This window comes from Labrus bergylta, chromosome 12 (genome assembly GCF_963930695.1).
Source record: "Labrus bergylta chromosome 12, fLabBer1.1, whole genome shotgun sequence".
Taxonomy (NCBI): Eukaryota; Metazoa; Chordata; class Actinopteri; order Labriformes; family Labridae; genus Labrus; species Labrus bergylta.
The window spans coordinates 11,761,512-11,789,166 of record NC_089206.1 but is presented as its reverse complement, the minus strand read 5'-3'; the positions used below and the strand labels follow the sequence as shown (position 1 = coordinate 11,789,166).

At 40.7% G+C, this 27,655-nt stretch overlaps 2 protein-coding genes across 2 annotated transcripts; both read right to left on the bottom strand.

Annotated features, from left to right (window-relative positions):
• Positions 1–21: 21 nt before the first annotated feature.
• Positions 22–4,383, bottom strand: asb14b (ankyrin repeat and SOCS box containing 14b). The gene is made up of 10 exons (XM_020629623.3): positions 4,200–4,383; positions 3,173–3,330; positions 3,020–3,072; positions 2,807–2,938; positions 2,556–2,714; positions 1,839–2,084; positions 1,452–1,620; positions 819–1,353; positions 512–665; positions 22–422 (listed from the first exon to the last, which is right to left on the bottom strand). Exons 2-10 carry the CDS (start codon positions 3,295–3,297, stop codon positions 244–246), a joined length of 1,752 nt encoding a protein of 583 aa, XP_020485279.1. The 5' UTR covers positions 3,298–3,330; positions 4,200–4,383; the 3' UTR covers positions 22–243.
• A 49-nt stretch (positions 4,384–4,432) lies between these two features.
• Positions 4,433–27,020, bottom strand: dnah12 (dynein, axonemal, heavy chain 12). The gene is made up of 73 exons (XM_065961717.1): positions 26,809–27,020; positions 26,558–26,645; positions 26,437–26,463; positions 26,146–26,335; positions 25,986–26,049; positions 25,731–25,889; positions 25,421–25,616; positions 24,871–25,059; positions 24,607–24,760; positions 24,427–24,518; positions 23,837–24,015; positions 23,597–23,732; positions 23,354–23,479; positions 23,132–23,266; positions 22,804–22,997; positions 22,478–22,721; positions 22,187–22,372; positions 21,896–22,096; positions 21,593–21,787; positions 21,375–21,496; positions 21,153–21,288; positions 20,935–21,081; positions 20,549–20,668; positions 20,151–20,307; positions 19,879–20,051; positions 19,634–19,786; positions 19,291–19,530; positions 18,765–19,010; positions 18,543–18,662; positions 18,311–18,420; positions 17,998–18,181; positions 17,746–17,886; positions 17,573–17,656; positions 17,194–17,382; positions 16,951–17,070; positions 16,598–16,786; positions 16,375–16,526; positions 16,050–16,188; positions 15,756–15,922; positions 15,390–15,645; positions 14,946–15,242; positions 14,611–14,789; positions 14,224–14,416; positions 13,942–14,103; positions 13,655–13,849; positions 13,278–13,411; positions 13,029–13,191; positions 12,832–12,912; positions 12,572–12,748; positions 12,342–12,473; positions 12,133–12,222; positions 11,907–12,047; positions 11,563–11,804; positions 11,334–11,481; positions 11,081–11,226; positions 10,744–10,958; positions 10,458–10,650; positions 10,171–10,363; positions 9,883–10,055; positions 9,496–9,636; positions 9,242–9,400; positions 8,858–9,153; positions 8,523–8,776; positions 8,297–8,437; positions 8,037–8,174; positions 7,722–7,955; positions 7,424–7,612; positions 6,551–6,654; positions 6,254–6,458; positions 5,999–6,136; positions 5,804–5,895; positions 5,639–5,706; positions 4,433–5,462 (listed from the first exon to the last, which is right to left on the bottom strand). The coding sequence occupies exons 1-73, from the start codon at positions 27,018–27,020 to the stop codon at positions 5,275–5,277; spliced, it is 11,913 nt and encodes a 3,970-aa protein (XP_065817789.1). The 3' UTR covers positions 4,433–5,274.
• Between the last annotated feature and the right edge of the window lie 635 nt (positions 27,021–27,655).

Below are 27,655 nucleotides of genomic sequence, written 5' to 3'. Positions count from 1 at the left end.
AAGAGAACGGAGAATGAATCAGTAAGCAAGGCGATAACATGTTACACAAGCTATTGGAGGAAATTACACAAGAGTATTGTTTTGTACAAATATAATTGATTGCAAGGCATCAAGTAGCCTTCATACATTTTCTTCTGGGGAAAATTATATAATGTTAAAAACACACAATATCAAGGTAAACAGGTAATGGACCGACTTTGTCCCTTTATCACAGTGGTATCTTTCAAATCTATAAATGCATTTTCACTGTGGGCTAATCATGCAGCCCCTGCTGTAGACATCAAACTCCTTGTAGCGTATATAATCTTTCAACCTGGGGGGAAGAGGAAGAAAGTTGATAAAAACTGGAGCTCTTAAGCGCAGACGACTGAAATGCTCCCTTATTCGCAGCCGGCAAAGGTGCTTCAGGTTCCGTGGATTTCCTGAATGAAAGTTAAAAAAAAAAAGTCAAGTCAATAAATGCATACAACGTCATCAGTACACAAGAGCAGGATGTTGGGGCAGCTCATACTTTGAATGTGACAGATCTCCTGCCACTGTTTCTGCTCAATCAACGTGTCCTTGAGCTTGGTGCAGAAGGTGACATGGTCAGTGTAGTCCAGCATGATGCGCACCACCTGAGCAGAGATGTGTTTGAGCCAGGACACTGTTATCACCTCGCAGAACTATAAAGAGACAAAGACACATGTGGCAGATGAAGGGAAACCTTGACAAATTAGTAAGAGTTGCTTCAATATTTCCACTGTGGGATTCATTCATGTATTTCTATATGATCTTAATCTTTACACCATCTTTCTCCCAGACAAGCCTTGACTCACCACCATGTCTTTGATGATAGAGGTCGTCCAAGGAGCGTAGTCATGGGAACTATCTCCATAGGGACAGTCAAAGCAACGCTTAACATCATATCCATGGTTAAGAATCATCCGCAGCATGACCTCGTCTTTCAAAGCATACTGCAGTGCTGAGGGGAAGTGGGTGGTGTTGATTCGGGAGTAGTAGTTCACATTTGCCCCTGACTTTAGCAACGTGTTGATCAGTTCATAGTTTCCCTGTCTTAGAGCCACCTGCAAACAGTTGATAGGATCCTGGTTCACCATTGCCCCAGCCTCCAACAGCAAGCGGGTGCACTGCAGATCATTGTTGGACACAGCAAAAAAAAGGGCAGACCTTCGCTCGTCATCATAGTTGTGCCTCACCCTTTGGTGAAGCATAAAATTTGGATCGTAGCCAGCTTTGAGCAGCATCTCCACACAATGTGCATGTCCACCAGCAGCTGCTGAATGGAGAGGACTCATCCCACTTTCCTTTACTGCCTCCAGCTTAGTCACAGGTATGAGATGATCGAGAGCCCTGTCAGAGAGGATAGCTCATGTAAAAAACAAAACAGAGGTTCAAACCCTATTTGACAAAAGAAGGAGCTCCATGTTGTTAACTAAGAGAATGCTCACAGTATATGTCCATGGTAGGCCACGCGATGGATTGGCAGGTGCCCACCGTACAGAGGTCGGTTGGGATCTGCTCCGTGGTCCAGCAGCAGGGAGATTATGTCAGGGTTACCTGATCGTGCTGCCTCGAACAATATGGTGCCTGATTCCGACTCACACCACACGTGGGCTCCTGAAAATAATACATATAATATAATAGTACATTTAGGCGTTTTCAAGATATAAAAAACATTAAGACAAAATGATGTCCTGCAATGACTTTCCCCCTTATTTTTTCTCAAAGCTAGTATTGTTTTATCTTTCTTTTTTGCAACATAAACTGTCAGGTCAGGTCCCTAAGTAAAATCAAGAAGCCAAGACATTTGTAATCCATCACCTTATTTTATATACCTTTCTGTAAGAGGACCTCCACCACGTTCAGATGTCCATTCTGTGCAGCTAGAGCCAGTGGAGTTTTCATTTTGATGTCGCACGCATTTGGGTTGGCTCCAGACTCTAGTAGCAGATAGACAAAGTTCTCCAGGCCTAAAAAGGCGGACTCATGTAGAGCTGTCCTGTTCAGTGGTCCGGTTTGGTCTACACTGGCATTGTAGCGAAGCAAGAGAGTGGCCAAGTCATACTGATCGTTCAGAATAGCTTAGAGAAAGAGAAACAAAGAGAGGGAAAGGTTAATTGGATGATGTCTGTGGTTGTGTTGTTAAAACTGCTGTAAGGGTTGGAGTTGAGTTGTGTTGGTTTTGGCGCCCCCCTGTGGACAAATGATTTTTGACCGCTGATCATGTCCTGTAAATGTGAAAGTAATATTTTCTGATTGTCTCATCATTCTTGATTTCAAATAACGTGACACCCTCATCAAATCTAATTAGATAAAACATTTTTTTATGACTGTGTGATGATGATTGCCTCATGTGACACCTACCCCACAGCAGGGGGGTATAAAATAAACTAGACTATGAAGAAAAAATACATGTGCCCTTTGATGGTCTTGTTTGTTTTTTTTAGGTCATGAAGAGACATCAGTATAAATTTTAGATAGTTCCATAAACATCCCAAATCTACTCACAGGAGCTTTAAATAAATTGTGTTTTTCATGAATATGTCAGATACCTGCCACTAAAGGAGAGTCCTGCTCATCGTTCAGGAGATCTGGGCTAGAACCGTTCTGTAACAGGAATGTAGCACTCTCTCTGAGTCCATGAACCACGGCGAGAAACAACGGCGTCTCACCCTTCAGAGTACGACACTGGGCTGCACCCGGGGGTGATGCTGAAACACAAATAAATAATCAGCATGGCAGGCATTTCAAAAGGAGTCCTTATGGTCAAATATCACAGAAATGGTTTTGATAGCCTCACTACCTGAGAAGGTCATCTCAAGTATACATTTATTCTCCTGCACAGCAGCCTCATGCAAAGGGATCCATCCACGGTCATCAACTCTGGAAAGGGTCTCTGGTTGCAATGCCAGTATGTCCAGTGCATCTTCATCACCTTAACATAAAGACAGGGCATGATATGAGAATCTAGTCAAGATGTATTATAACATGCTATTACAGAATCAATTCTGTTTACCTTCCCTAATAGCTTTGAAAATCTCATCAGGGTCTTCACTGGGTTTCAGATCACTAAAGAAAGAAAAAGTGGATAAGAAGATCCAAAGGTTCAAAAACCAAAACACACTATACAGAATGAGACATTCAATGATTAGTAAGTCTTGACCTTAACCTTGGATTCAATCCTTTGAGTTTTCTATATTGAATAAGACTTTGTTCAATGATGTACTGCGTCGCCTCATCTTCATCCAAGTCGTCCTCCGATTGATAAAAGTCATCCTCTGTCTCTGTGTTCATCTGTCAGAAGTAGATGACGCACAATGGCTTGCTCTGGAGAGACGCAGCCACAAAGTAAACAAGAGTATTAAATCAGGTGTCTGAAAACTAACATGACCACTTGCAGCAGCGAAAGGGAAAAGTAAACTGCTACACAGTTAAGCTGAGCACAGAGTATTTCCAGACAGCCATATTATCGTTTTGAAGATGTCAAAGTGAGTTTGGATACAGCATTTGACTCTAAAATGCATAAAAGCTGTTGACCAGAGGCTCAGTACTTTGCAGGCCAGGCAAAAGAGAATATCTTTCAGTTAAAGCTCATGTCAAGAGTTTAAAGCTGGTTTGAAATTGACCAAAATCAATACAGATGACTCTTTATGATATAAAAGCAAACAAGATTGATTACTTCTATATTGCTATTTGTAATTCTTGAAAGCTTTGCAGCGTGGTAGGTGTCTAAGTGATTAACTGCATGATGAAACAGCCTTTGGTTGCAAAGATCCTCAATGAGTGGAACATTTGACTGTTAAAAGAAAGCATGCAGAGATGTTTCGAAAACACTACTTCTCATGTACAGGACAAAATCCAAGAAGATTTATGAGGTACCACTGTGTCCATACGTGTTTAAGACAACATTTCCTCATATGATCTTTAATCAACAGTTTTGTTGCAGATTTCTATGGCACAAATGATTGCTGTGAGCAATTATAAAATATTAATCTTCAGGTGAAAGAACAAAGGTCATCAAGAAACCTGAGAAACATCAAAACATTTCTACAGTACCACATGCAAATAAATAACCAACAAATTAAAACATAGACATTTAACATCTACAAACAACATGGCTCCACAGTTAGTTTTGAAAGTCATGCTAATCGAACTGATTTTTCTTTTGATGCATTACTTATTTGTTTGCTGTTTACCTTCAGTCAAATGGCAGTCCGCAATCGGTGGAGTTTACAACAGCAAGTGTTACTCAGCACCCACACACGCTGCCACTATTTATATCTCTGCAACTATAAATGTCAGATCACGGGGTCTTCACAGCCAGCACCTAGCTTTGACCCACTGAGCACTGCAACAACTGCCACCACTCAGCCAACATGCCCAGATTCAATCACAGCACAGAGGTATTTATTAAAAAGACACAAAAGCCAGTTTTAAAAAGTAAAACATAACTTTTTGGAATATCTTTTAATTTAATTAAAGTACTAGGCCACATTTATTCACTATTTATTGATTTATTGTCCTACCTTCTGATGCTGACATTGCTCTTTCACAAAACACTATTTAGTTAATTTATTGTGAAATTCCATGAGGGTATAGTGTTCTTTTAATTTCTTTACAGTTAATTTCTCTAAAAGATATTTTGAATTATTTTTTTAGTGTAGGAGAGATAAGCATGATCTTTTGCATAAAGAAAAAAACAGCTAATGATACAAGCTGGGGTGTCACCGGGAAACCTGGGGCCCTGGGAAAATATATCACTGTGGGCCCCACCACCACAGCCCAAGCCAACACAGCATAATTACTAACATTCACCTGTTTATTTCCCATTTCATTATAGTTTATCAGAGCATGGAGGCACAATCAGTGGGAGGAAAAAAGGAACATCCAAGCTCTAAGTGGAAAGCAAAAGGCGATGAAATGATCCTTGTGAACTAGGAAGACCTGAAAAGTGTGAGCAAAACTAGTTAATGCATAAGAGCTGCAGTACACCAGGAAGATTATGTACTACAGGCCCAAATGGGGAATTAACATAGAAGTTGTGTGCAGGGATTTAATAAAAGGCTGCATGCAAAATGCTTCTCAGGTTTGGTATGTCATAAAACTAATGCAGAGTACACTTTTATGTTGAAGAACTATACCGGTAGTTGACCATACACTGATTTGTGCCCAACTGATTTGAAGTTTTATTTCATATTGTAAATGAGCAGGACATTTTGATGAAGTTTTTTAATCTGACACGGCAACATGCTTAAGATTTATTGTCTGAACTCAGTCGTCGAGCTGGCAGAGCATGGCAACGCCACGCTTGATCCAGTGCTGAGGGGGCCTGCTAGTGGGCAACGTCATGGAAATGACAAAATTTGTAGAGTGGCCTGTGGTAGAGAGTGTTCCTTTCCTCTCACTCGTCTTGTAGAGAGGGCAGACAAACAGCTTCTGCTGACTGGTGCTCTTTTGAGCTGCAGGGGAGAGAAAGAAGCATAGAGACAAAGAAATTAAGTAGCAGTGAGACAGGATAAGAAAGAGGAAATAACACGAGGAATGGATTAAAAGTTGATGAAACAGACACACAAAAACGTGAAATACTTGCATTTAATTAGTCAAACATTTGATAAAAGGCTGCGATGTTACTTACTCGGTTTTATCCAGATGATTGGCATTACGTCAAACAGGACTTTGGGATGCTGCTCAGCCAGAACTCCACTAAAGATAGGCAGGGAAAAAATAATGTTTATAAAATATTCTTTATCTCCACTATGTCAATGATTTGCCTTTAAATAACCCAGGTAAGAACCGCTACCTTTCTTTGTCCCACCGAGCTCCATCAAGAAACATTCCATTTACATAAACCCCGTCCTCTGGTGATGTGTCTGACTCATCAATAGCAAGAACCTGTAAGTGTAAGTCAATAACAAATCTGAAGATAAGTATACTCGGCGGGCTATGAGAGTATATTTGGAGAGAAGATACAGGGATTCAAAGTGTTTCTTTTAACCTCATACTCAAAGCCTAGCAGGTCAATTGGGATGTGGTATTTTCGGGCGTAGTTCTGCATAGCGCCAGTCAGAAATGCCTGGGTGAAGAAGAAGCCAGACAGCCAGAACACGTTCGGTTTATTTGCTTCATACCAATCCTGTAGACACACAAAGTAAAAGTGTTATTATAAGTTGCTAGACAAACACAGAGTTTCCATATAATCAAAGTTGTTTCTCCAGTTTTCCTTGATTGAATCTTTCCTATGCAGTCTCACCTGCAGAAACTTAAGCCTTGAGAGAAAGTCTGTAATGTAGCTGCCTAAAGGCTTGAGGCTGGGGTAAGAGCGCTTGGCCCATTTCTCTGGGACTTTGCCCACAATCAGACTGCCTGCAACTGCCTCCAGCTCTGCATCCATCACCACCAAGCCCTTGATGGCCTTCAACAGATTCTGTAGACTCACACGGATGGTACTACATAGCCTGTGAGAAGAAAAAAAAAAGAACAGCAGTAAAGACATAGTTGATGGTGAACTGTGCGTCTCAAAGTTCTGCACTGGGTTGTTAGTTCATACGTGTTGTAGCGCTCCATCTCTTGGACCAGTACAGTGTTCATGCTCTCTTCATAGAGCACTGGGAACTTCAACAGAGCTGATTCTGTGTCAAAGTTAGTGGGAAGCTGTTGAAATATATGTCAGTTGGTTAAAAAATATACAATGGAGTGCATGCAGCAAATAACCATAAAAAGGGAAACACTTAGTAGGAGGATATTGAACAGAAGTTTACTCCTGCACTTGTGCCATCTGTATCTTCCACTAAAAAGTTGAACTCAACTTTAAAAGTTTTAAAACATTTAAATTATCTCACAACAGATAATCATCATTTGTGTTTACATGAGAAGACTAAGAGTCTGTAGCAATAGGCTCTGCGGGGCTGCATTTGGGCACACAAGTGTTTTTATCTAAATGCTTACAGCATGCTAACAGGTTAGCAATGAAAATGGTATATAATAAACTAACAGTTGTAAGAAGTATAATGTATGCCATGTTCCCATGTTTAATTAGCATGGAAGCCTGCTTCCCCCTGCAGAGATTATTATTATTATTATTATTATTTTTCTGCCTTTATTAGCTTGGACTGCAATGGAGAGACAGATCTGGGAGAAAGAGTGGGTGGAGGACATGAACCAAATAGCATCAGGAACAGGGAAAAATCCAGCAACCAGTGCATTGAGGACTCTTACTCGTACATGGGGCGCCTGCACTACCAACTGAGCTAAACCAGCGCCCCAGCCTGCTAACATTTACTAAATAAATGGAAATCCATCTGTTACTTGTTGGGCTATTTCTGTCTTGACCATAGTGAACTAACCGTCATTGCCTTCCCCAAACCTCACTACCACACAGCTAAAAATGACTGAATGTAAAAGGGATGTGGAAAGCTTTTACCTTGGTAAGTATGTCATTTGCTATGTCGTACAGTGTGTTGTCGCTCCCAGAGTTACCACCTCCCTTAGCTCCTCCACCCTGGGTAAGCAGCAGGGAATCAAACAACAGCTTTGTCTGCTGCAGATCTTTAGAAATGTCTACATTTTCATGCATCCCGAAAACCTCTGGATGCTGGCTGAATGGAAGTTCCTGCAACAAAATAAAGTTAATACTTCTCAGTTTGTAAGTCACTATGTTACATAAAAAGATAAACAAAATGTATTTTGCTGTTTATTTTTGATATCTCAGGTGGCTTTACCTTGATGAATTCAATGTAGTCCTCATAGTTGGATTTGGGTGGGGCGTGGTATTCACCGCTAGGTGAGAAGGGGTAGCGAGGTGTCTTAATGATGTCCTTGTTGTAGAAATCTGCTAAAATGGTCAACAGGAGCCGCCTGTCCCAGTCGTCTGTCACGCGGCCGCCATAGTTACACTCTCCAGTCAGGTAAGATATAGCCTCAAAGGGAACCTCATCATATTCATTCACAAATAGCTAAAGAGGGAAAAATGCACAATGCAGTTTAGATTCCTGGGATTGTAACAACTTGGTCTCAGAGAATGAATGAATGAATACCTGTAGCTGTCGGATGCTTATACGTAGGTCAGATTCATTAAAACCATAGGGAATATTCCAGCCCAGTGGACCAAACTTCTTTCTTTCCTGAACAAGAGCATGGAAGAAGCACAGGCCATACAGTAGCTTCTCCCAAATCTAATGAGATGAGGAGAATACAGAAAAAATGAAACACAATGACTTAATACAAAAGACCAACTTGATCATCAAATGCAATTTCTAATGCACACAACGTGTAATTGAGCTTCCCGTCAACTCACCAGCTCTTTTTCGGGGCAGTTATTGAAGAAGTTTTGGTCAGAAACAGGATCTGACAAGTAAGACTGCAAGAGATTGAGGCGGAGTCCAGTAGGAGGTTCATTAGTCATTTTCACCCCATTCTGCAGGATGGTCACTGGAAACTGATGTTGGGAAAGATTATAATCATATCAAAGCTCCTTATTATTGTTTAAAGTTGGTAAAGTAATAATATGCATTCAACTTTACTTTGGCTGAAGGGTAGCTTGTGAGCCAAAGTCGAAAGTCAGGGTGGCATGTTGCTGGACTGAAATCCTCACAGATTTTCTCCAGGGTGGACATCCAGGAAACAGCCAGGTGACAGTTCTGCAAACACACCCACGTCCCGTCCTGCATGGCGGTGGATATCATTTTGGCAGCAATGGGTCCCTGGCCCTGCCCCAGAGAGATGGACTGGAACTTGGCACCATCCATGTTTTTGTAATTGGCAAACTTCAATAAGCCTGTAGGGGGATATTGTAATCTCTGATTACTTTCAGGGGGTTGCATCTTTGACTGTCAATCATTGTCACTTTAGGACTTACTAGCCATGGGATCCGCTCCCGGGGACAGCACAAACACAAGAGGGATGGTGTAGTTTGAGTCCAAGTAGCTTTTACTCAGGTCAAAGGGAGGGGGCTGGACAAATTTCTTGCCCAGTTTGCCGGTCACGTATTGAGTCACAGCTGGCACTATCTTGTCCTGCCTGAGACATCGAACAATGATCATCTTTTGCAGCTCATTAAGTTCTTCACACCAGGGAGTGGGCAGAGGAGTGTTGCATGGCTCTTTGCTGTCATAAATGGGCTTGAAGTCTTCTGGGCTTTTGATGAAAGCCTCTCTGTGGAATAAAAAAGAGTTAGGTTCCCTCCATTACACAAAAAGGATTTTTTGGTTGGTTGAGTTTGTCATTGGTGATGCTTTTTTACTTTATTCCTTGTAAGCTAGGCAGATCACTGGCTCTACAAATCTCATCCCAGCTCTTGTCCTGTAGCCAGCTGGGGTCTGGGTTGGGAATAGTGTTCTGCAGACCAACTCCTCCAGTCAGTAGAAACATTAAGTCAGAGTATTCAATCTCCTTTTTTGCTCTAGGTAGAAAAAAAAACAAGTTTGCACTATGTGGTTTAAAGCTCAAATTCTAATAATGTGACTGATTCATCAAATCCCCAGCTTCAAAACTTACAACAGAAGATTGCTGCAGAGGAGGAATGAAAAGAGAAGTTTGTCCCGCTCAAAAAGAGAGCGACAGACGTTACAGTAGAGGTTATAGGTGAAATGATCAATCAGGTATCGAAGCCGCCGCTCAAGGATCTTGGACTTGTTACTGATGATTAATAGATAAAACATAAAAGAAAGTGTCAAAACTTCATGATTAAAGCATAAACCTATAACCAAGTTGTCTTCAATAATCCTCCTATTTGTCCAATGGTTAAATAAAGTGTGATAATGTTATACAGATTGAGAATAATGGTTTTTGAAGTTCTGGTTAAGTCATGAAGTCCCAGCAAATTTGACTAAATGTTTACCATCTTAGGGACACAGCAGTGTTCCCTTCATGTGCATCACTCACCTGTCTTGAATGGAGTTAATGTAGAGGTTGACAAACCAGCTGAGAGAGTACTGGTACATGGGGTCTATGTTGGTGAGATCAGCAATGCTAAAGAACAGGATGGAGGAGTGCTTGGCTATGGCTCTATAACCTTCTCTAGACTCTGCTATCTTGATCTCTGTCTTCTCTGCAATCTGTAAAACATATAACAGAAAGAGGTTATATCACCAAATGTCAGACTCCTCATATTCAATACAGGTTTGGTTTTCTCTAGAGAACACAAAATAGTTATGTTTGCATTGTCCACACCTGCTGTTTCTTGGTAATCTCATTGGACATAATTTTAGCAGAGTCCAGAATTTCAATGGCACTTTCATCCTCCAGGATATTTCCCTCAGACGACTGCAGTGTCTCCAGGATCTTGTCCTCAATTTCCTTTAGCTGTCTCTTATTAGCAGCTGACTGCAGGATTAGTGCATTTCTCTCCTCTTCCAGCTCTGGCCTGTAGGGAAAATGGGGAGCAGAGATATTCTTAAAAAAAAAAAGAAAATAAGTATTTTAACAGGATAACTACATGACATTTTTTAGGGTGCTACCTCTCCTTGGCGACCACAATCCCAAGTAGCTGGTCCTCCAGGCCCTCTGGGGTAATCATGAAGTTAAGCAGAGATACCTTAGTAGCCAGTTCTGGTAGGTAGTGTGGGTTCCTCAGCTTAGTGGTGATGTAGAAACGGAATTCACAGGAGTATTCAATAACACTCTCCCCAAGCCTGATGCAATCCACACCGCCTAGGTGAATCAAACAATAACTTAGAATTTTCACAATCCTTTTTCAGAATCACAATCTGAATTGCCCCAACAGCCTCAAGAGACTCAAAGCACCTTGTTTGAAGATTTGTTTGAGCAGCAATGGTTCCAGCGATGGGTCCAGCTCCTCCCCTACATTTTCCAGGAGCAAAGGTGTTCCAAACTGAATGCAGTTTTCCAGCGTTCTCATGTAGTCCCCATCTGTCAGCTTGATCACACTCAGGTTGTTGTCTTTCTCTGAATTCTTCACCCACTTGTTGGCCTGACCCTGAGGGTCAATCATTAAGGGCCTTCAATAACACAAACATTGATGATGAGACAAATCTTTGGTTCAGTTGTAAACCCCTGTGTATTTTTCTGTTGTAAGAATTAAGAGATTTAACATCAAAACATTCATACAACACAGACTCACCATCTTCGTGAATTACTGACAATGACACCGTTATCGATAGAGAAAGAGTCACTGGGAAGGCCTGCAATTTTCCAGGCCCTTATCTTAATAGGATCTCCCAGGGTCATACTGAGGGAGAAGTCATCTGATGATGGGATTTTCTTGGACTAGAGATATTAAGGGAGGGTAAAATAAAAATATTAACTAATTAAATATGTCTGAATTCAAATTAAGTCACTGAAAAAGTCTTCAAAGAGAACTGGAGGACTGTTACTTGGCAGAGTTTAGTCCATGACTTGGTGCAGTCCTGTCTGAAGCCAGCAGTGAAGGCCCCCAGGTAAGCGATGACCCCAGCGGAAATGAGAACGTCTCCAGTCAGGTTGTCATATGTGCTCTGCAGATCATCCGCTGCCTTGGACCATCTACAGAAGAAAAATTAATTAAGTTAGTAATAGTTCTATTTTCAGAACAATTAATAGAATGTATATGTGCTTCATTTTGACCTGGTCTTCTCTCCGCCCAGACCACCAATAAGTTTCTCTGCCCTCTCCAACTTCCTGGCACACAAATCCACCTGGAACTCCAGCTGGGCCTTCTCCTCTGTCTTCTCCTCAAAGGTTTTCTGAAGGGCAGCCAAACGGTCCTCGACCTCCTTTAGTTCACCTCTCTTCTGGTCCAGTAGGGCCATGGTAGCAGCTAGCGACTCCTGCGCCTCTGCAAGGTTTGCCTTCTTAGGAGCCACAACCTAAAGCCAAAGACAAGGGTTGCAATCAAAGAACAAGTGGAAGCATGTAAGCATGTTCTGTCAAGAGAAAAACAAATCCATTCAAAGCCAAAATCACTGCACCTTTGCCACTCTGTCATACACCTCCATTGCTTTGATCCACTTGCAAAGGCCTTCTGCTGCAGAGGAGGCCTTTGCCACTATACTGGGCTCAAATTCAGGATTAGTCATGTACTCACTACGGATCTTTTGCATCACATGGACCTGCAGCAAAAAAAAAATGGAAGAGTTGCTGAATACAAGCAAAGTACGAAATAATACATGTAGAACTTAGTTTCTAGACACTCACAGGAATGTTGTCCTTGTCATATACTCTAAGATCTCGTAAAAAGTTCATGTCACCCAGTAGCTTCTTGCTCGGACCCCAGTAGTCCAAAACCTGGCAAAAAAATGTGAAATGTTTTTAGTAAGGTGAGGTTTAATAATGTTTTAAGTGGCCACAAATAAGCAGCAAAAAATTTTGATTTCCTTTTAAGATATGATTTTATGCAGTCTAACCTTTTTTCCAGTCCCAGCTGGGTCAGCTATCTTATCCGGCTTTATGTCCTTCATCACACACACAGCTGACATGACCAGCTTCACCCCTGAGGGGGGATTTTTCATCGACTTTACAATTGTCACATCAGAGGGCTGAAAGGAAACAGGCAGCTCAATTTACTGAACTGTATAAACTGTGATAGTCTGAGTAGATTAAGTTATCACGATGGAGCACCTGAAGGATTTCTCACCTTCAAAGTGTCCAGGGCAGAGAGAGCAGCCTCCAGGGCAGGGATGGCCTCGGCCAGGTCACTCTCACACTCATTCTTCAGAGCCTGAGCCGCATTGGCTTTTATAGTTGCTGCTTCCTCATCAACACGTACAACTTTACTTTTAGCCTCCACCTCTACAGACTCCACCTCAATCACCTTAAAGTCATCACATTTAGTCAGTTTTCAATTTCTTTGTATACTCTCAGTTAATAGTGCTGCAAATGAAGTCATTCTTTCACCTTCATCATTTTGGTGTTGTCTATTTTTGCCTGTTCCAGTTTGGGCTGTAGGTCTACAAGCTCCTTCTTCATCTCACCAACCTGCAGACGAACGTCAATAAAAAGAAGATGTAGAATTTTATACCGAACATTTTGTAATAAATGGACAAAAAAAAAAATCAGGTCAAATAAATAAATACAAATTATGCTGCAGATACCTGAGATTCAGCAAAGGCTAGTTTATCCAGACCGTTGGTATACCTCTGTTTTGCTTTCATGACTGTATCTCTTTTTTGAGTGAGAAGCAGCCGGAAAGCTGCAATCAGTTCCAGGTAAGATGTGGGTGTCACGTAATTATGGCGACCCAGCTCAGAGAGGAATCTGCAATAAAACATCAGTGAAATTAAGGGCTTGTAAAAATCCTTAACCTTTTGAATGTCCAAGTCATAAATAAACCCTAGTCATACCGATGAGAGAGATTTTTGGCAGAGGTATGGAATGTCTTGCAGATGGGTACCACTTCCGTCCTTTCATTTTCACTCATCTCCAGTGACTCCAGGAAGGAGTTGGCTACCCGCTCAAGAGCCTCCTCTGGCCATGGCTGTCAGGGCAGCAAAAAGAGATGGTGTTGATATTACTGCTAGCTCCCTCGATACTAGTGTCTATTAGCTAACCTATCTTTTCCTCTCATTATGTTTTTTTTTTAAAATTTGAACTCTGATTAGTTGACACAAATTGGTTGACAGTTTTCTCGGTCATTTCTTTGGCAATACATTTTACTACTGCTATTACTACAAAAAAAAAAAAAAAAAAGGCAAATGGATTCCTAATGTCAGTAACTCACCTGGAACCAGTCAATGGTACAGCAATTGATAAGGGATGGGAACTGGCGGAGGCGATTTCGAAAGGCATCTCCAATAGGACTGAAGGCCACAACAATATGCAGGTTCTCTCTACAACGCGCCACAAAGAAGGCAAACAGAGTCAAAGGACTCAACTCCAAGTTCTTATTACCAGCCTGGGCAATAGGACGTACTGTCTGCAGACAGAAACATCAGGAAAAAGACAGTAAAAATAAATGAATATTGATTTACAAAAGATATATACTGTTCTATGGGGCTAAACAAATACCTCCATGATCTCCTGCTTCTCGTCTATTGCAAACAGATTGGGAACCTCCCCTGTGTTCAGCACACTGTCCACATCCTCTAGAAAAGCCTCATCTTTGATTTGAGCATCAGTTAGCAGGAACACGGTTTTCTGACCTTTCACCCCAGCATTTTTCAGCAGCATCTTAAATATAAGAAAAGGTAGAATGTTGCCAAAGTCTTACACAACTGTTTTAAATGCATATGTATCATAAGCAGGAATTAAAATAGGGCAAAGCGGTCTGCCGGTTGCCACAAATCTGACCTTCAGGTCATCTCTCCACTCAATGATGCCGTAGCTCTTAGAGATCTCTGGTTGGAACATGGTCATGTGGGCCATGGATGTCGCCAGACGGGTGATTGACTGGCGTCCGCTGCCTCCCACTCCCACTAGTAAGGCATTACCTCCCGGCTGCTTCAACACACGGCTGATCCGAGACAGATGCTCAAGGACATACCTGCGTGATGCAGGTTTTATAGACAGAAATAGTTACAAAAGCATGACTTTATTTACTTTTTGTATTCAGGTTTATGTTATTTGGTTGGATGTACAGTCAATCGTCCAGTCATTTTTAAATAATAGTTGTACCTTCATAATAAATACCTTAAGATCAATATTTTCAGGAGGCTCAATAATATCAAAAATGATTACCGAAAGATGACAAGGTTCATGTGATTCTTGTGCATTTGGTTGTATTCCTCGAGACAAGACTGCACTACATTTGAAAAGCTGTCCATTGATGGCACCTCAGCGTACAAACGCTCATCATCCTCCAGGTCAGGGTTCATGTAGTCGCCAAACAGAAGATTCCGCATGTCTTCTTCAACCAGCTGAAAAACATATGAAGGGAGAACATATAGCTTATTCTATTTGTTTAATATACATACTTATATATTTACCTTTAGAAAACATACTTATATTTTAGAAAAGTAGAATCATTTTTAGGCACATGATGCTACAGAAAATCTAAATGTATCTTAACTTACTTTACCGTCTTGTTTCAGGTGTTTAAACACCTGGTCAAAGTTCTCTTTGAAGTGTTCTTTGAGGATGCCGTTCATCAGCTGGTAGAGCCATGCTCGATCTTTGTCATCCACCAGGCGATCATAGTAGACGCGGAACACCTCATGGACAAACAAGCGTATCATCGTGTGCTTGTTCTCCAGAGAACCCTTCTTAAGCAGCAAGCAGCCCTGGATAACGCGTGAGAAGTCCCGCAAGTTGAAGGTGTAGTGAGACTTAGCTGGAGTTGGCAACAGATTCTCCATGGCTTTCTTGTACACCTTTGGAACATTGTTTTTAAAAAGGACACAAGCAAAAAAACATTGTGGAAGACAAAATATGATTCAGAAGAGTCTTTAACAAATTTAAAACAAATCTATCAATCCAGATTGTAATTATGATATCTCTGTGTTTTTCATGGAACTCACTTCCATTGTTGCTGTCACTATTTGGCTGCCAATGGTAAAATATTCTGGTGGGAATTCATTGTTTTTCAGGTAAAAGGCTACAATGCTGGAGAAGATGCGAACCATGGTGTCATCACTGAATGCGTTAATGCTAAAGATGTTGAAGTGCCGAAGAAAACGGGATGTCACAGCATTCCTTCCACCACCAGGGGGACCCATAGCTGCAATGAACTGTAGGTCAACAAGACTGATCCTGGAGGTATCCTTCAGGTCATACCTGCCAGAGCAAAACAGATAAGGACTGTGTGCTGAACAATGCTTACGCTTCTTGAATTAAATTAATATATATAATTTTAAAAAATCCATCAAATAGTGGATGGTTCTAACCAGTTTCCATGGTCCATATACTGTCGAAGTAGTTCCACTGGTGGCTGAGCTCCAAACTGTTCCAGCGCAGGCATGTTCATGTCATCTACAAAGATGACACACTTCTTTCCCATGGGGGGGCCATACACCCCCTTCCTTCTCTTATCTAACCTGGACATGATGATGTTCTACAAAATATCAGATATAGAACAGCCACTTACTTGTTAGACAATTGCATCTAGTAATGTATTCCTAGCAAGCCAAATATTTTTTTCTGGGTGAACGTTCCGTCATCTAGACTTTCTTAATGCGAACCTGAGTTTGGTTGGCGCTAGTCCGAGCTGAAAAATTGATGAAGAAAGGTAGATAGCGGTCTTTGTCCAAATTGTTCATCAGCTTCTCTTTCACATATACTGACTTTCCTGTGCCAGTAGGACCAACAAACAGCAGAGGTCTATTGAGAGAAAGGGAGGAAACATTTGCCAAACTCTATTCAAAGTGAAAGAAATGTGAAATGAAATGAGAAATATTATATAGAAATAAATATAGTATATAGTAGAGGTAGAAACAATGATGTCATGTGATAATGCACTTTGAGCATTTGTATATGAGTTCCACCATGCCCCCATAGAATACTTACACTCCATAGCTGATGCAAAGATCCATGAGGTAGGTGTAACGAACTGTATCTATGGTGGGAACAATGATCTCCTGCACTTTGGTGGTTTTGTCCCCCAGGTTGACATTCTTGATGCCATCATTCCAGTGAATCCAGCGACCCTTTCCTTTGAACTGTTCAGAGATTACAACCTTATTCAACCTGATTGACACACAACTGAAAAACCTCTGAGTGATGTAATTACCTCATAGAAATAGTCATACACCAGGCCTTTCTCGTCCATTGGACACTCCCATTTCCCCACAGTGGCAGGGAAAGGATGTTCTTCTTCCTTTCCTGACACAATCCTCCTGAAGAATTCACTAAACCTTTCTCTGCTGTCTGCATCGCAGCTGCCACCCACAGACCAGACCAGGGCGAAGGCAAAACCTGCCTGTAGTTACAAAGGTAGAGAAGGTGTTGAACAAAAATATTATTTAATGAAATGCAAAGAGTATTGTCTTGGAGTGTGGATGTGGATTTTCAAAGCAAGGTTATAATAAAAATGGTTAATGTTAATACAAAAAAACAACAACAAAGAAAAAACGGTCCTTTTACCATGATCCAGGTGCAAATATTTTTATCCCCTGGACCTTTCTGTACAGGGTTTGTGAGAAGCATCTCAAAGAGTCGACACAAGGACACCACAGTGTTACTGTTGTTAGTGGAAACAACCACCTGTAAACAAAACCATACATCAGTTTGTCAAAAATTCTGTATTTTATTTACCAATAAACTTTAATGTTTAAAACTTCCACAGATATATGCATTCAGGTTTTTCTGGGGCCTGGGGTCACTTACTCTGCAGTGTTTACGCAGCATCGTGAGAGCAGGCGGCAGCAGCCAGTGGAAGAGCTCCAGCAGCAGGGAGCGGTTGTCAGGACTCTGAAGAGCATCAGGAAGAGTGTTCAACCAGGAGATTACTAAGGGCTCCCAGCCCAACTGAGACGGCTCCATGTAAATCATACCACATCTGCTGACTGTGGCAGGCTGCAGTGGTAGGAAATAACCAAACAAACAAAAGTAAATCCTGTCAATCATGCAATTAGAGAGGTTCCTTCCACTGGCTAATAAAAATGTGTGCATCTTGACAAGCACAGATGGAGATAAAAAGTACACCATTGATTAAATTAACTTGCAAAAGCTTAATGATTAATTCAACTTCAAACATCAAACTCACAGAGGCCTGTGATAGATCCATGGCTTCAAAAATTAGACTCATCTGATTGGACATCTGGATGATCTCACCACTCATCAGGCACAACTGTGGAGGAAAAGGAAAATCTACCTGAAGTACATTTGAAAAAAAACTTGAATAGAAAAAGTGAAAGGTTTTTACTGTGTGGGGTGTACCTTTTTGTTGTCATCCAGCACAGTGTTCATGCTCTCAATCCACAGTGTATCAATAGGGCCATCAAACACCACCCACTTACGATCTGGTGTGTCAGCAGACGCAAACTCACGAAATGTGTTGGCCACAATCCCATCTGTCCACTAATAATAGGGGGGAAAGAGTAAAACGATTGGAAGGGCCTCCTGCTGCGATAAAATATTTCTATTTAATCTGTAATACAAAATTTAAGAGGGTATACAGCAAAGGTCTACCTCATGGGAAACTAGGTCGAACTGTCCAAAGAGCTGTCCCATGGTGATGGACTTTGGGTTCAATGTCCTGTAGATGATCTTTTCCTCCTCGCCGTACCTTCTTTCATTCATGAGAGTCAGTGCGTCAGCTAGAACATGAAGCACTTTGGTCTTTCCAGCAAAAGGTTCTCCCACAAGCATAAACCTGGTAAAGAGAAAAATACTCTCATACAGTATTATGCTTCTGATGTATTCCCTTAAAGCCAAGGTACATGAGCGTTAAATGTGATGCAAACTGCAAACATACAAACCACTAAATTGAAATACAACATACCCATGTCTGACTATCATCATCTCATACGTCTGGATCATCTTCTCTAAGAAAACCTGTGTTGGCTGAATGTTGTGATTCCTACAGCACTCCTCTGAAGCTTCCAGAAACAGCTGCAAAGGAAATGAAAGAAACCCACTGATTTCAAAAGCAGTTTACAATATTGATAACAACATAACATAGCCATTGTTAGATTAAAGACTAAAGAATGAAACAGGGTGACAAAATCTCTGACCTGATAGTCGGCCTCAGGGAGAGAGATGCCCGGGAACAAATCACTTGTGATGCCATTGAACAGTGGAATATCGTGGGACAGAAACTTGGGCTCATTGACGTCCTTTATTGACCTCAGGAGCTGAATATTAAAACATTTTGAAGAAAGAGAAGGGGTCAAAAATGTTTCACTTGTCGGGAAAACAGTCATACGTCTGGAATAACTGGATTTCAGCACTAATACCAGTATGTCCTCGTTCTCATCAGGAAACTTGAGCTTGAGATTTCCTGCAGCCACAAGAACAGCTTTGACAGCCCTCATGCCATAATCGTAATGGAATTGGGAGGACAGCTGCTCCGAGCAGAGCCTGTAGGTCATCACAATCTTTACTGACAGTGGTTTGGCATTGAGGAAGCCGTAAGAATACAGAGAGATCTCTGCGATTAGGGCATAGTTTGGGACCATCATGGCCACTGTTCGGAATAACACCTGTGCAGAGAAACAAAAGAAACTTAAGATCAGGTGTCCCTGCCGCTGTTTGTCAGTCACACACTTCATGCTACATTATGACATGCTACATTGTACTGGATCATTGCATCACAATGAATATAATGAAGCTGGCACGCAAACTGGGATGAATCAAGGAATTTGGATCAAATAAAGTGGTTAACATCATCCATTATGCAGAAGAAGTAACAGCCAATATTTTTTGTATCTGAAAGAGCAGACCCACAAAGACTGATCAAACATTATTCAAATGATTGGAGACCTTGAGATTGTCCGGGAGTTCTGAACGTCCTGCATAGCCAGGGTTCATTGTGATGGACACAAAGCAGTTTGGATTGAGTTTGAGCTTTGTCCCTTCAAAGTCGAAATACTCCAGTTTCAGCTCGACGGCCCTTTGGATGCACAGAACCTGCTGGGCCACTACAGACAGCACCTCTAGCTCAATGCGGTTGAACTCATCAAAGCATGCCCACGCACCAGATGACGCTAGACCTTTAAAAAACTGTGAGATATTGCAGCAAAGTGAATGATTAAATCTTATATTTGCAAGAATTATTATGGCATTTAATTCATTTTATGAATCCAAAATGATCTGCTCATGTTACTTTGCCCATAGCGAGGTAATCAAGTCCATCAGAACAGTTGAAGACCACACACTGCACAGCAAGAGCTTTGGCGAGATCTTTTGTGGTTTCGGTCTTTCCTGTTCCAGCTGGACCCTCAGGTGCACCACCCAAATGTAGGTAGAAAGCCCCGATCTAAAACACAGGGAGTTCAGTTTTTAAATAGCTGCTTCATCATTATTAATAAAGGAAATATGTCTTTGTGAGCCACTTGTCAGACATTATACCAGTGTTCTGTAGCATCTGTCAGTCAGTGGAGTTATGACCAGACGTGGTGAGTTTCCCAGATACTCATAGGCATACTTAACATCGCAGTTAATTATGCGAACACGGACATTGTCATTGTTCCAGTAGTAACGAAGCTGGGCTAGCCATTGGAAGTCTGTTTCACATGATATGCCTGTAAAAAAAACAGAAAAAACATTTTTGACATATTTTCTTGTCAATATTTTTGTACTGCGGTATTACTTGTTGCAGTCTACTCAGCATTGTGTTTCACCTTTCTCATGGAGATCCGTGACCACATCCCTGGCATGAACATCAATTGTAACCAGGGCTCCCAAAGTGGTCCTTGTTTGTTTGGGCAGTTTCCCTCTCACCAGCCCTACAATGTCTTTCAACTGATTCTGGAGTTGCTGGTAGTAGGTCTTTAAACCCTGCAAAAAAGAAAAAAACTTTCAATTTTACCTTAAGTATCTTTTTAGAATGTCATAATCTCCAAATTATAAAGAACAGATGCTTCTGAGTTATCAAAATGTATTACACTGTCCAACACTAGTAACTGAATTAAGAAGAAAAAAAATCTTCTTTTGTAAATGATTCGTTGATTTAAAATAGGTTTAATCACAACTAAAAAATATTTTGAAAAGGTCAATTTATCAAAGGGGTAAAACATACATCCGCCCCTGCTCTTATGGCTTCATGAACCTCCAAGGTCCAGAAAATCTGGGAAGTGCATAGCACCACTTGGCCAGGCCACTCCTTCACCCACTGGCTCCGGGCAGTTTCTGCATAAGCCTGTAAATACATCCGCATTCACATTTATTACCACCCAAAGAAGAAGTTTAGAAAGTCCTAATGTAGAACATGATTCACACACAACATTATTATTTGTTTTCTAATTGAATATATTCTTGACTAATTCAAAGGTGTAATATAACACACATAAGCCTCAAATACACACATGCACAAACAGGACACATGGACATGCCTTAATTGAGAGTTTTAAGAGAAAACATATTACAGTACTTTATATAATTTAAGTTAAGGGGATCTGATCTTACCAGTCTGGACCGAGCCACTACATCTCTGACACTGCGAATCATCAGATCCTCCACCTGTACCAACCACTTCTCCACCGCTCCTTTGGCTTCAGATGTTGAGATGTTCTGGATTAGCTGTACGCGCTCGCCCTCACTACTATACATGGCCTGTGGTAAAATAATATGTATTTCGTAAAAGTTTATCAACTACCGTGTTATGCAACATGTTTCCGCCTTACCTGGATATCCAGATTGGGTAGGAAGTCGAGTTTGGAAATGCCCTCAAAGCACTTCTTCAGGTGGGGTTGCACCCTCAGTGGGTCCTTTGTCTCAGACAAGATTTCCAACATTTCATCATTGGACAAGAAGAAAAACCTACACAACAATAGTGATAGCTATCAAAACCTGTGATATTGAAAAAAGGGTTGGTTAAAGAAGCTCTCTAAAAAGATTTTGCTTACCGTGGAAAAAAGAGACGCTTCTTCTCCAAATATGCATTCAATCCTTTCATGATAGTTTCCATGAGGTTATTGGAATCTTGCAGTTTCTCTAGCAAACCGCGCAGTGAGGTAGCTGCCAGAATCTACAATTAGAAATCACCAGTTAATAGAACAAATCATCTTTCAAAGTTTCTCTTTGGAAAGAATAATTAGTTACAATAAAGCTTTTTCAAGAGCACCTTTGCGTCCTTTACACAATGCCTCATAACTTCTTTCCAGTTTTTGTCAACAGTTTGGAAAAGTCGTCCCTCCTCAGGAATCTGCTGCATGATGTCCTGAGAGGAGAAGATGGGCTCCAGATAGAGCCACTGGGCCTGCACCTTCAGCCACTCGTCTATGGTTTCCTGGATTCGGAGAAGACGTTTCTCCCATTGCTGAGGTGACAGAACAAACAGTTAAATATTGTCTGGACTGCAAATAGGCATTATGTGAATTTATTATTTATAATTCAGCAAATAAGTTCTCTAGAATATGAACCTGACCTTGATCTCGTTTTCAAATGGTTTGATGAACGGTGAGCCTCTCATAGTCTGAGTCTTCACAATCTGGTCATCTAGCATTGTCTGGATCTCATCCAAGGCAGTCAGAATTGACACTCCAGTTTCTCTGTAAGGCTGATGGTGGAAAGAAATCCCATCCCAAACATGCAACATGGTTTGCATAGCCTTCTCCAGGGAAAATTCCTGTAGAGACACATGGTGTGGTTATTCAAAAAGTAGCACTTTCTTTTGCTATTTCAAGATCACTGAACACTAGTTTTTAGGAGTTCGCACTTTTCTAGCAGCAGCGCTGATGGACTCAAACTGTTCCAGGTATGGAGTCAGGTTCTGTTTAAGAATTTTGCGCAGTGTAGTACCAGAGTCAGGAGTGAGGTCAAACCCCACTACCTCTGACATCTGTTCCCAGTGGCGAGCTCGGATGCCTGGATTACACAAGATTGACACTACAGGGATGTGTTCCTGTTGACACAAACACATTTCACAGAATGGTTTAGCTAAAAAAAAACAAGACTTATCATACTACAATACATAATCAAATCACCTATTTTAAACAACATACACTACCTTGAATTCTTTTATTTGCTCCATAACAGTTGAGCACAAAAAGACTGTGGGGCTTTCCTGCTTCCTAGGACTATCCACACTAGCGCGTCGCTTAGTCGCCCCCGCCATCTTCTCCATTTCTTGCTCAGTCTTAGTCTGTTTTTGTTGGAAAAACTTGAGCATCTTGAAGGTCTCCCTTAAGAAATCATCCACCTTACCCTCCATGCTCTCGCCATCTAGATCCTGGAAGGAACCGTCCATCCATCTATTAGCAAAATGAAACATTAGTAATTGTTCATGTAATTGTTTTGATTAAGGCACAATATGTGTCAGGCTAAATTCAAAACCTGTTCTCTGTGCGCTGCCACTTCAGGACAAGTCCAAACACTTTATGATATGGTTCAATGCTGTCTCTGATGACATCAACCTCTGGGTAACACGTTTGCTCCCATTTGTAAAAGTCCTCCTGTTTGTTAATGAAGACGATGGTCTCCTCAGCCTCCTGGAGAAGTTTCTGAACTGTTTTGACATCCTTAATATACTGCCCGAAAAGTGATGAAAACAGTGTAAGTATCTTCATATTACTGAGAAACATGAGTGGTATATTTATATATTTTATTTTATATTTAGGAAGAATGCATATGGATGTGTCTGAAAATTCCATTAAGACCTCACCTGTTGCATCATATCCAGCTCAGAGCACAATGGGAACTCCTCTATCCTGCGACCCAACTTTTCCAGCTGAACAATCAATCTTTCTCTTCTAGCAATCAACTCCTGTTCCCCTTTCTTCTTGGCGTTCTGCAGCACCTGGAAAAGGGAAAAAAACTGTCCAGAATCAGGCCCTCCATGACAAGCAACTATGATATAATATTGTGAAACATAGAGAGGCATTACCTCATCATGGAGCTCAAAGGCATGGAGGATTTTCTGTGGCCAGAGGAAGAGAGTTGAATTCAGTTCTTGATCCTCTGGCTCAATGGTGTGGACATGCAGGAGGTAGGTCAGTCTGCAGTAGGCTTCCTGTCAGGACACAGTGTTGTAGTATATCAGGTTAGAATTTTGATGATATGAGTTTACAGACATAAATCTGGTATGCTGTGGTATACATAAAGTAGACCCAATAGTCTGGTTACCAACCTTTATTTTTTCATTAAGTTGTGCAATACCACTTGTCTTAATTAAATGAATGTAACCAATGAGCTCAGTCATCTCTTCTGTAGTCTCTGGTATTTTCACAGCCTTCTCGCTGATGGTTTCAAATTCTGAGCAGATCCTTTGAACGGACACATAATGGGTTGTTAGAAAAAAAATAGAGCATTTTGAACACAGAGAAAATGTTTCTTTTTTTGTTTAAGAATGTTACAGGAAGTGACTCACTGTAGATTCTGCTCTCGGTGGCTGATGATGAGTTTCTTCAGAAGTATTTCAGCATAGTTTTTGGCTTTGTTGGCCAGGCCTTGCTTAAGCTCTTCACAGTCCAGATGGACCATTGTGAAGTGGGCTTTGGCTGGGAGGCTGCTAATCTCCTTTGACAGAGAACGAAACTCCTCCACTTGCTTTAAAAAGAAGTGACATTACACACTGACAGTCATCAGAAAAACTGATGAAATGCCAGAAAGTCCATGACATATGCTGCAAATTCTGTTTGTAATTTCTTGTTAATAATATTCAATTGAGAATCCCATATTGCCCCAAAAAAAAAAGTTTTTTATGTCATTTTTTAAAATTATTATTAATATGAAACCAAAAACTAGCTGCGTCTTGTATGTATTGCCTTAAAAAGGAACGATGTGCTCTCGGCGAGGTGCAGGCAATGCTTTTATCTGAGCAAAAAAATGGAAAAATACAAAAACAAATAAAATAACAAATATTGTATTCATTTTCTGATAACGGATTCTCAATTCAATAATAAAAGAACAAATGATACACATATTCAGCTAGAATTAGACTTGGACTTTTTTTCTTACCTTAGTGTATTCCTCAAAAGAATGCTCCTCTTTCACGAATTTCTCCACCCTAGCTTTAGCAGTTCCATTGACCAACCAGTCATAGTTATCAACTGCAAAATAAAAGAGAAAAAGTCAGCAACAAATAAATGTAAAATCATGGGTCAATTGTAGGAAATAATTTTATTCTGGAAATATCACCATAGTTCTGGAAATGTTTGTCAGGTTCTTCTAGATTCTTGCACAGGGTGGACTTGACAGTGACCTTAGCCCAAGAAAGAATGTGATCGGCCACCTTTGCATCCACAAAAATTGATGCCCCTTGTACAAGCCATGACTGGATGGTCTGTACTTTCTGTGGGTCAATGTTAAGATAAAAAAAAATAGATCAAAATACTATTTTACATGAAGATGGTGGCCTTAAGTGGTCTTTTTTACATTAAATTACTTTTACATATGACCCACCTGCAGTGTATTTGTAATGGCATAAAGAATCTCAAAGACAGCAGCTTTTAGATCTTGTAAGGTGGGATAAATTTCCATCTTTTCATCATCGAAGGTCAAGGCCATGCGAAAGATGAGCAGGCGCTGACCATTGCTTGGATCAAACAAACCGACAAACTCCTCTACACTTTTGTGAAGCACCGATTTCAACTGGGAATTTACAGAAGGCAGAAGTCCAGAAAGTTATGTTTTACAAAAAGGAACATACATCAAGAATGCTATGGTTTCCATTATTTTGTTATCAAAAAATGGCAAAATGAATTAACTACTAAATACAGAAACCAGAACAAACATATGCATCAGGATGGGCTATACATTCAGATAAATAGTACAGGTTTAGATGTTGCAGTGTTTCTAATAGATGGGTTGCCAAAAATATAACTAAGCAGAGTACAACAGCACAAATTGTGTATTAACTTTTATTTTTTTAATGAGGAAACAAACAATATCTTAACAAATCTTTTTTATTCTTGCTCTTCTCAAAGTCAAACTCCAGTCAGCAATATCTTACCTGATTTGAGATGAGGGTTGATGCACATCTGAAGAAGGAGTCCTGGTTCTCCTCTTTAACTCTCCTCAGTGTTTCCTTACTTGTCAATAAACTGATGACTTTTGGAAACCAAGTATTCATGATACGGTCCTCTGTCCTCTTACACTGCACAGCCATTTTGTTCTGCAGGCCCTTACAGTCTACGGGTCCTGAAGCCCTGATGCAGGAGAAACAAACTTCAAATCAAAAAGAAGTCTTCAATTGTCACGGGCAATATTATAGTTCTGCAATCATTTTCAAAGTGTTATGCATTCATAGTGCCTTTACTTACCGACATTCAGCGAGATCAACCAGGATTAGTGAAGAAAAAGTCACGTAGCCAATATCAAGGATGGTTTGCATCACGGGGTGAAGAACGTGTAGATTTTTTTGCATAAGCTTGCGGCTACTGGTAAAACTTTGATGCCAAGGTTGGGAGAAATCAACAAGTCTGCCAAAGATTTGAATTATACATCACGAATGGACATCCAAAAAAAATACAAACGAATATATTTTTGTAAACCATTTGTCTCCATAAGACACTCACTCTGTTTGTGTAGCTGCCTCTGAGTTAGGTCCTTCTTTCTGTGGATTCTTTAGTACTGTGTCCACTGAAGGAGGTGAATATGGTATGAGACATTGTTCACCTTTCATCTACATGTAATCTGCAAACATTAATACACATTCAAATAACAATACGGCAATACCTGTGTGCCTGACGATCACATTGTGGAAGTCATTACTGACTTCCTTGCAGAGCTCCTGTAGAAGTGTTTTGGACTTATGAGTCTCTTGGAGTTTATGTGGAACTCTGGCAACAATGGAGTCTATGCAATGCTGCTGGATTGGAACCCCTGGGCTGCTCTCCACGCAGCGCTTCAGAAACATATAGTTCATCTGTGCATGAGATTAAAGTAAAAATAAGAGAGGCATGACACACTAAAACATGGTGTTTCTTCTTTTAAGAGGTCAGTTTTAAAAACAAAAATGTATCTTACCCTTCGCTTCCGCTCCTCACTAAGCATCTGCAAGGAATTATTAAAATGCATGCATTATGGCTATATTTAAATGTACATTTTTATTTCAAATGTGAGATAGGTATATTTGTATTTGCCATACAGAAGATGGAAACTGTGGCTCTGGTGAATTGCTGCAAACTGCTTCCACCTCTTTGCTCTGTCGGTAGGCTTTGATTGCTCTTGACATCCTGTAATCAATAATCCAACAAAAACATGACATTGCAGGACAGCCCCAGTGGTCTACAGCCTATTATAATTTACTCCATATTATATGCAGGAATCATTATATTTCTATATTTGGCTATGACTGACACAGTAGCTAAAGCTGCCATAGCTCAGTTGGAAACATACAGTATCTCATGGAGTTGTTGTTGTTGCACTTTACTCCTCCTGTGCAGCAGTAGTTTCTTCTGAACACGTATTCTTTGAGCTATCTCGTCCTTTGCTGCAGTGGCCTGTGCGACCTCATCCCGCTGCTGCGTTCCTTCAATCGGGGGCAAGACCGGAAACTTTGACATCTCCTTCACCGCTGTGGCTTTTAATAGTCCGGGAGAAGTGGCCATCTCCGGCAACAAGCCACTGAAAGAACCGTAGGTGAAGATAACCAAAGCTACACTTGTCGTAGCCTATGCTTGCCAAGCTCACCTATCATTATAGGCCGACTACATAGCCTATATTTGACGTTTTGACACAGTCGTAAAAGTCAATAGTTTAAAGAATAGAATTGTTGCATTGATAAACAGCAGACTAATTTACCCTCTCCTTGATTCAATATTTTCGCGTTTTGGGAGGTATGTTAATTGCTCATGTCCATTAACTGAAGTTAACCAATTTAACATCCGAAGGGATCTCTGAGAATAAAGTTAACAGCGTCGTTACCGTGGAAACAGTAAACTGTAGTCATGGAGAGGGAGGCGGGGCTTAGGCTTGTCACTTGTTACTAATATATTCAAGTTTATGTCAGTAGTATATGGAACCGAGAAGATAGGCAAGACGAAATAAATAACGTAGCCTGCATGAAATTTAAAAGTTATTAACTGGTGAAAACCTAATTGGGTTAAGCCCATAGGGTTAGGCCAAACAATGTATCTTGTAGGCCCATACTAAGTATTTTATTACAAACCATAGACGCAAAATGTTGCCAATAATTTGCTTCTATGTGCAAAAAAAAAAAAGATACACAAACTTTAAATAACCC

Bases quoted from the DNA above. Each gene is read 5' to 3' on its own strand.
- asb14b (XM_020629623.3), bottom strand. From the start codon at position 3,297: ATGAACACAGAGACAGAGGATGACTTTTATCAATCGGAGGACGACTTG. The intron at 2,085-2,555 runs GTATCTGACATA...TCTTTCTCTAAG, and splicing joins GGACTCTCCTTTAGTGGCAG to CTATTCTGAACGATCAGTAT. The intron at 1,354-1,451 runs GTGAGCATTCTC...CCTCTCTGACAG, and splicing joins GCCTACCATGGACATATACT to GGCTCTCGATCATCTCATAC.
- dnah12 (XM_065961717.1), bottom strand. From the start codon at position 27,020: ATGGCCACTTCTCCCGGACTATTAAAAGCCACAGCGGTGAAGGAGATG. The intron at 19,531-19,633 runs GTAACATGAGCA...AATATCTCACAG, and splicing joins ATTACCTCGCTATGGGCAAA to TTTTTTAAAGGTCTAGCGTC. The intron at 9,154-9,241 runs GTAAAAAAGCAT...TTTATTCCACAG, and splicing joins CCTAGCTTACAAGGAATAAA to AGAGGCTTTCATCAAAAGCC.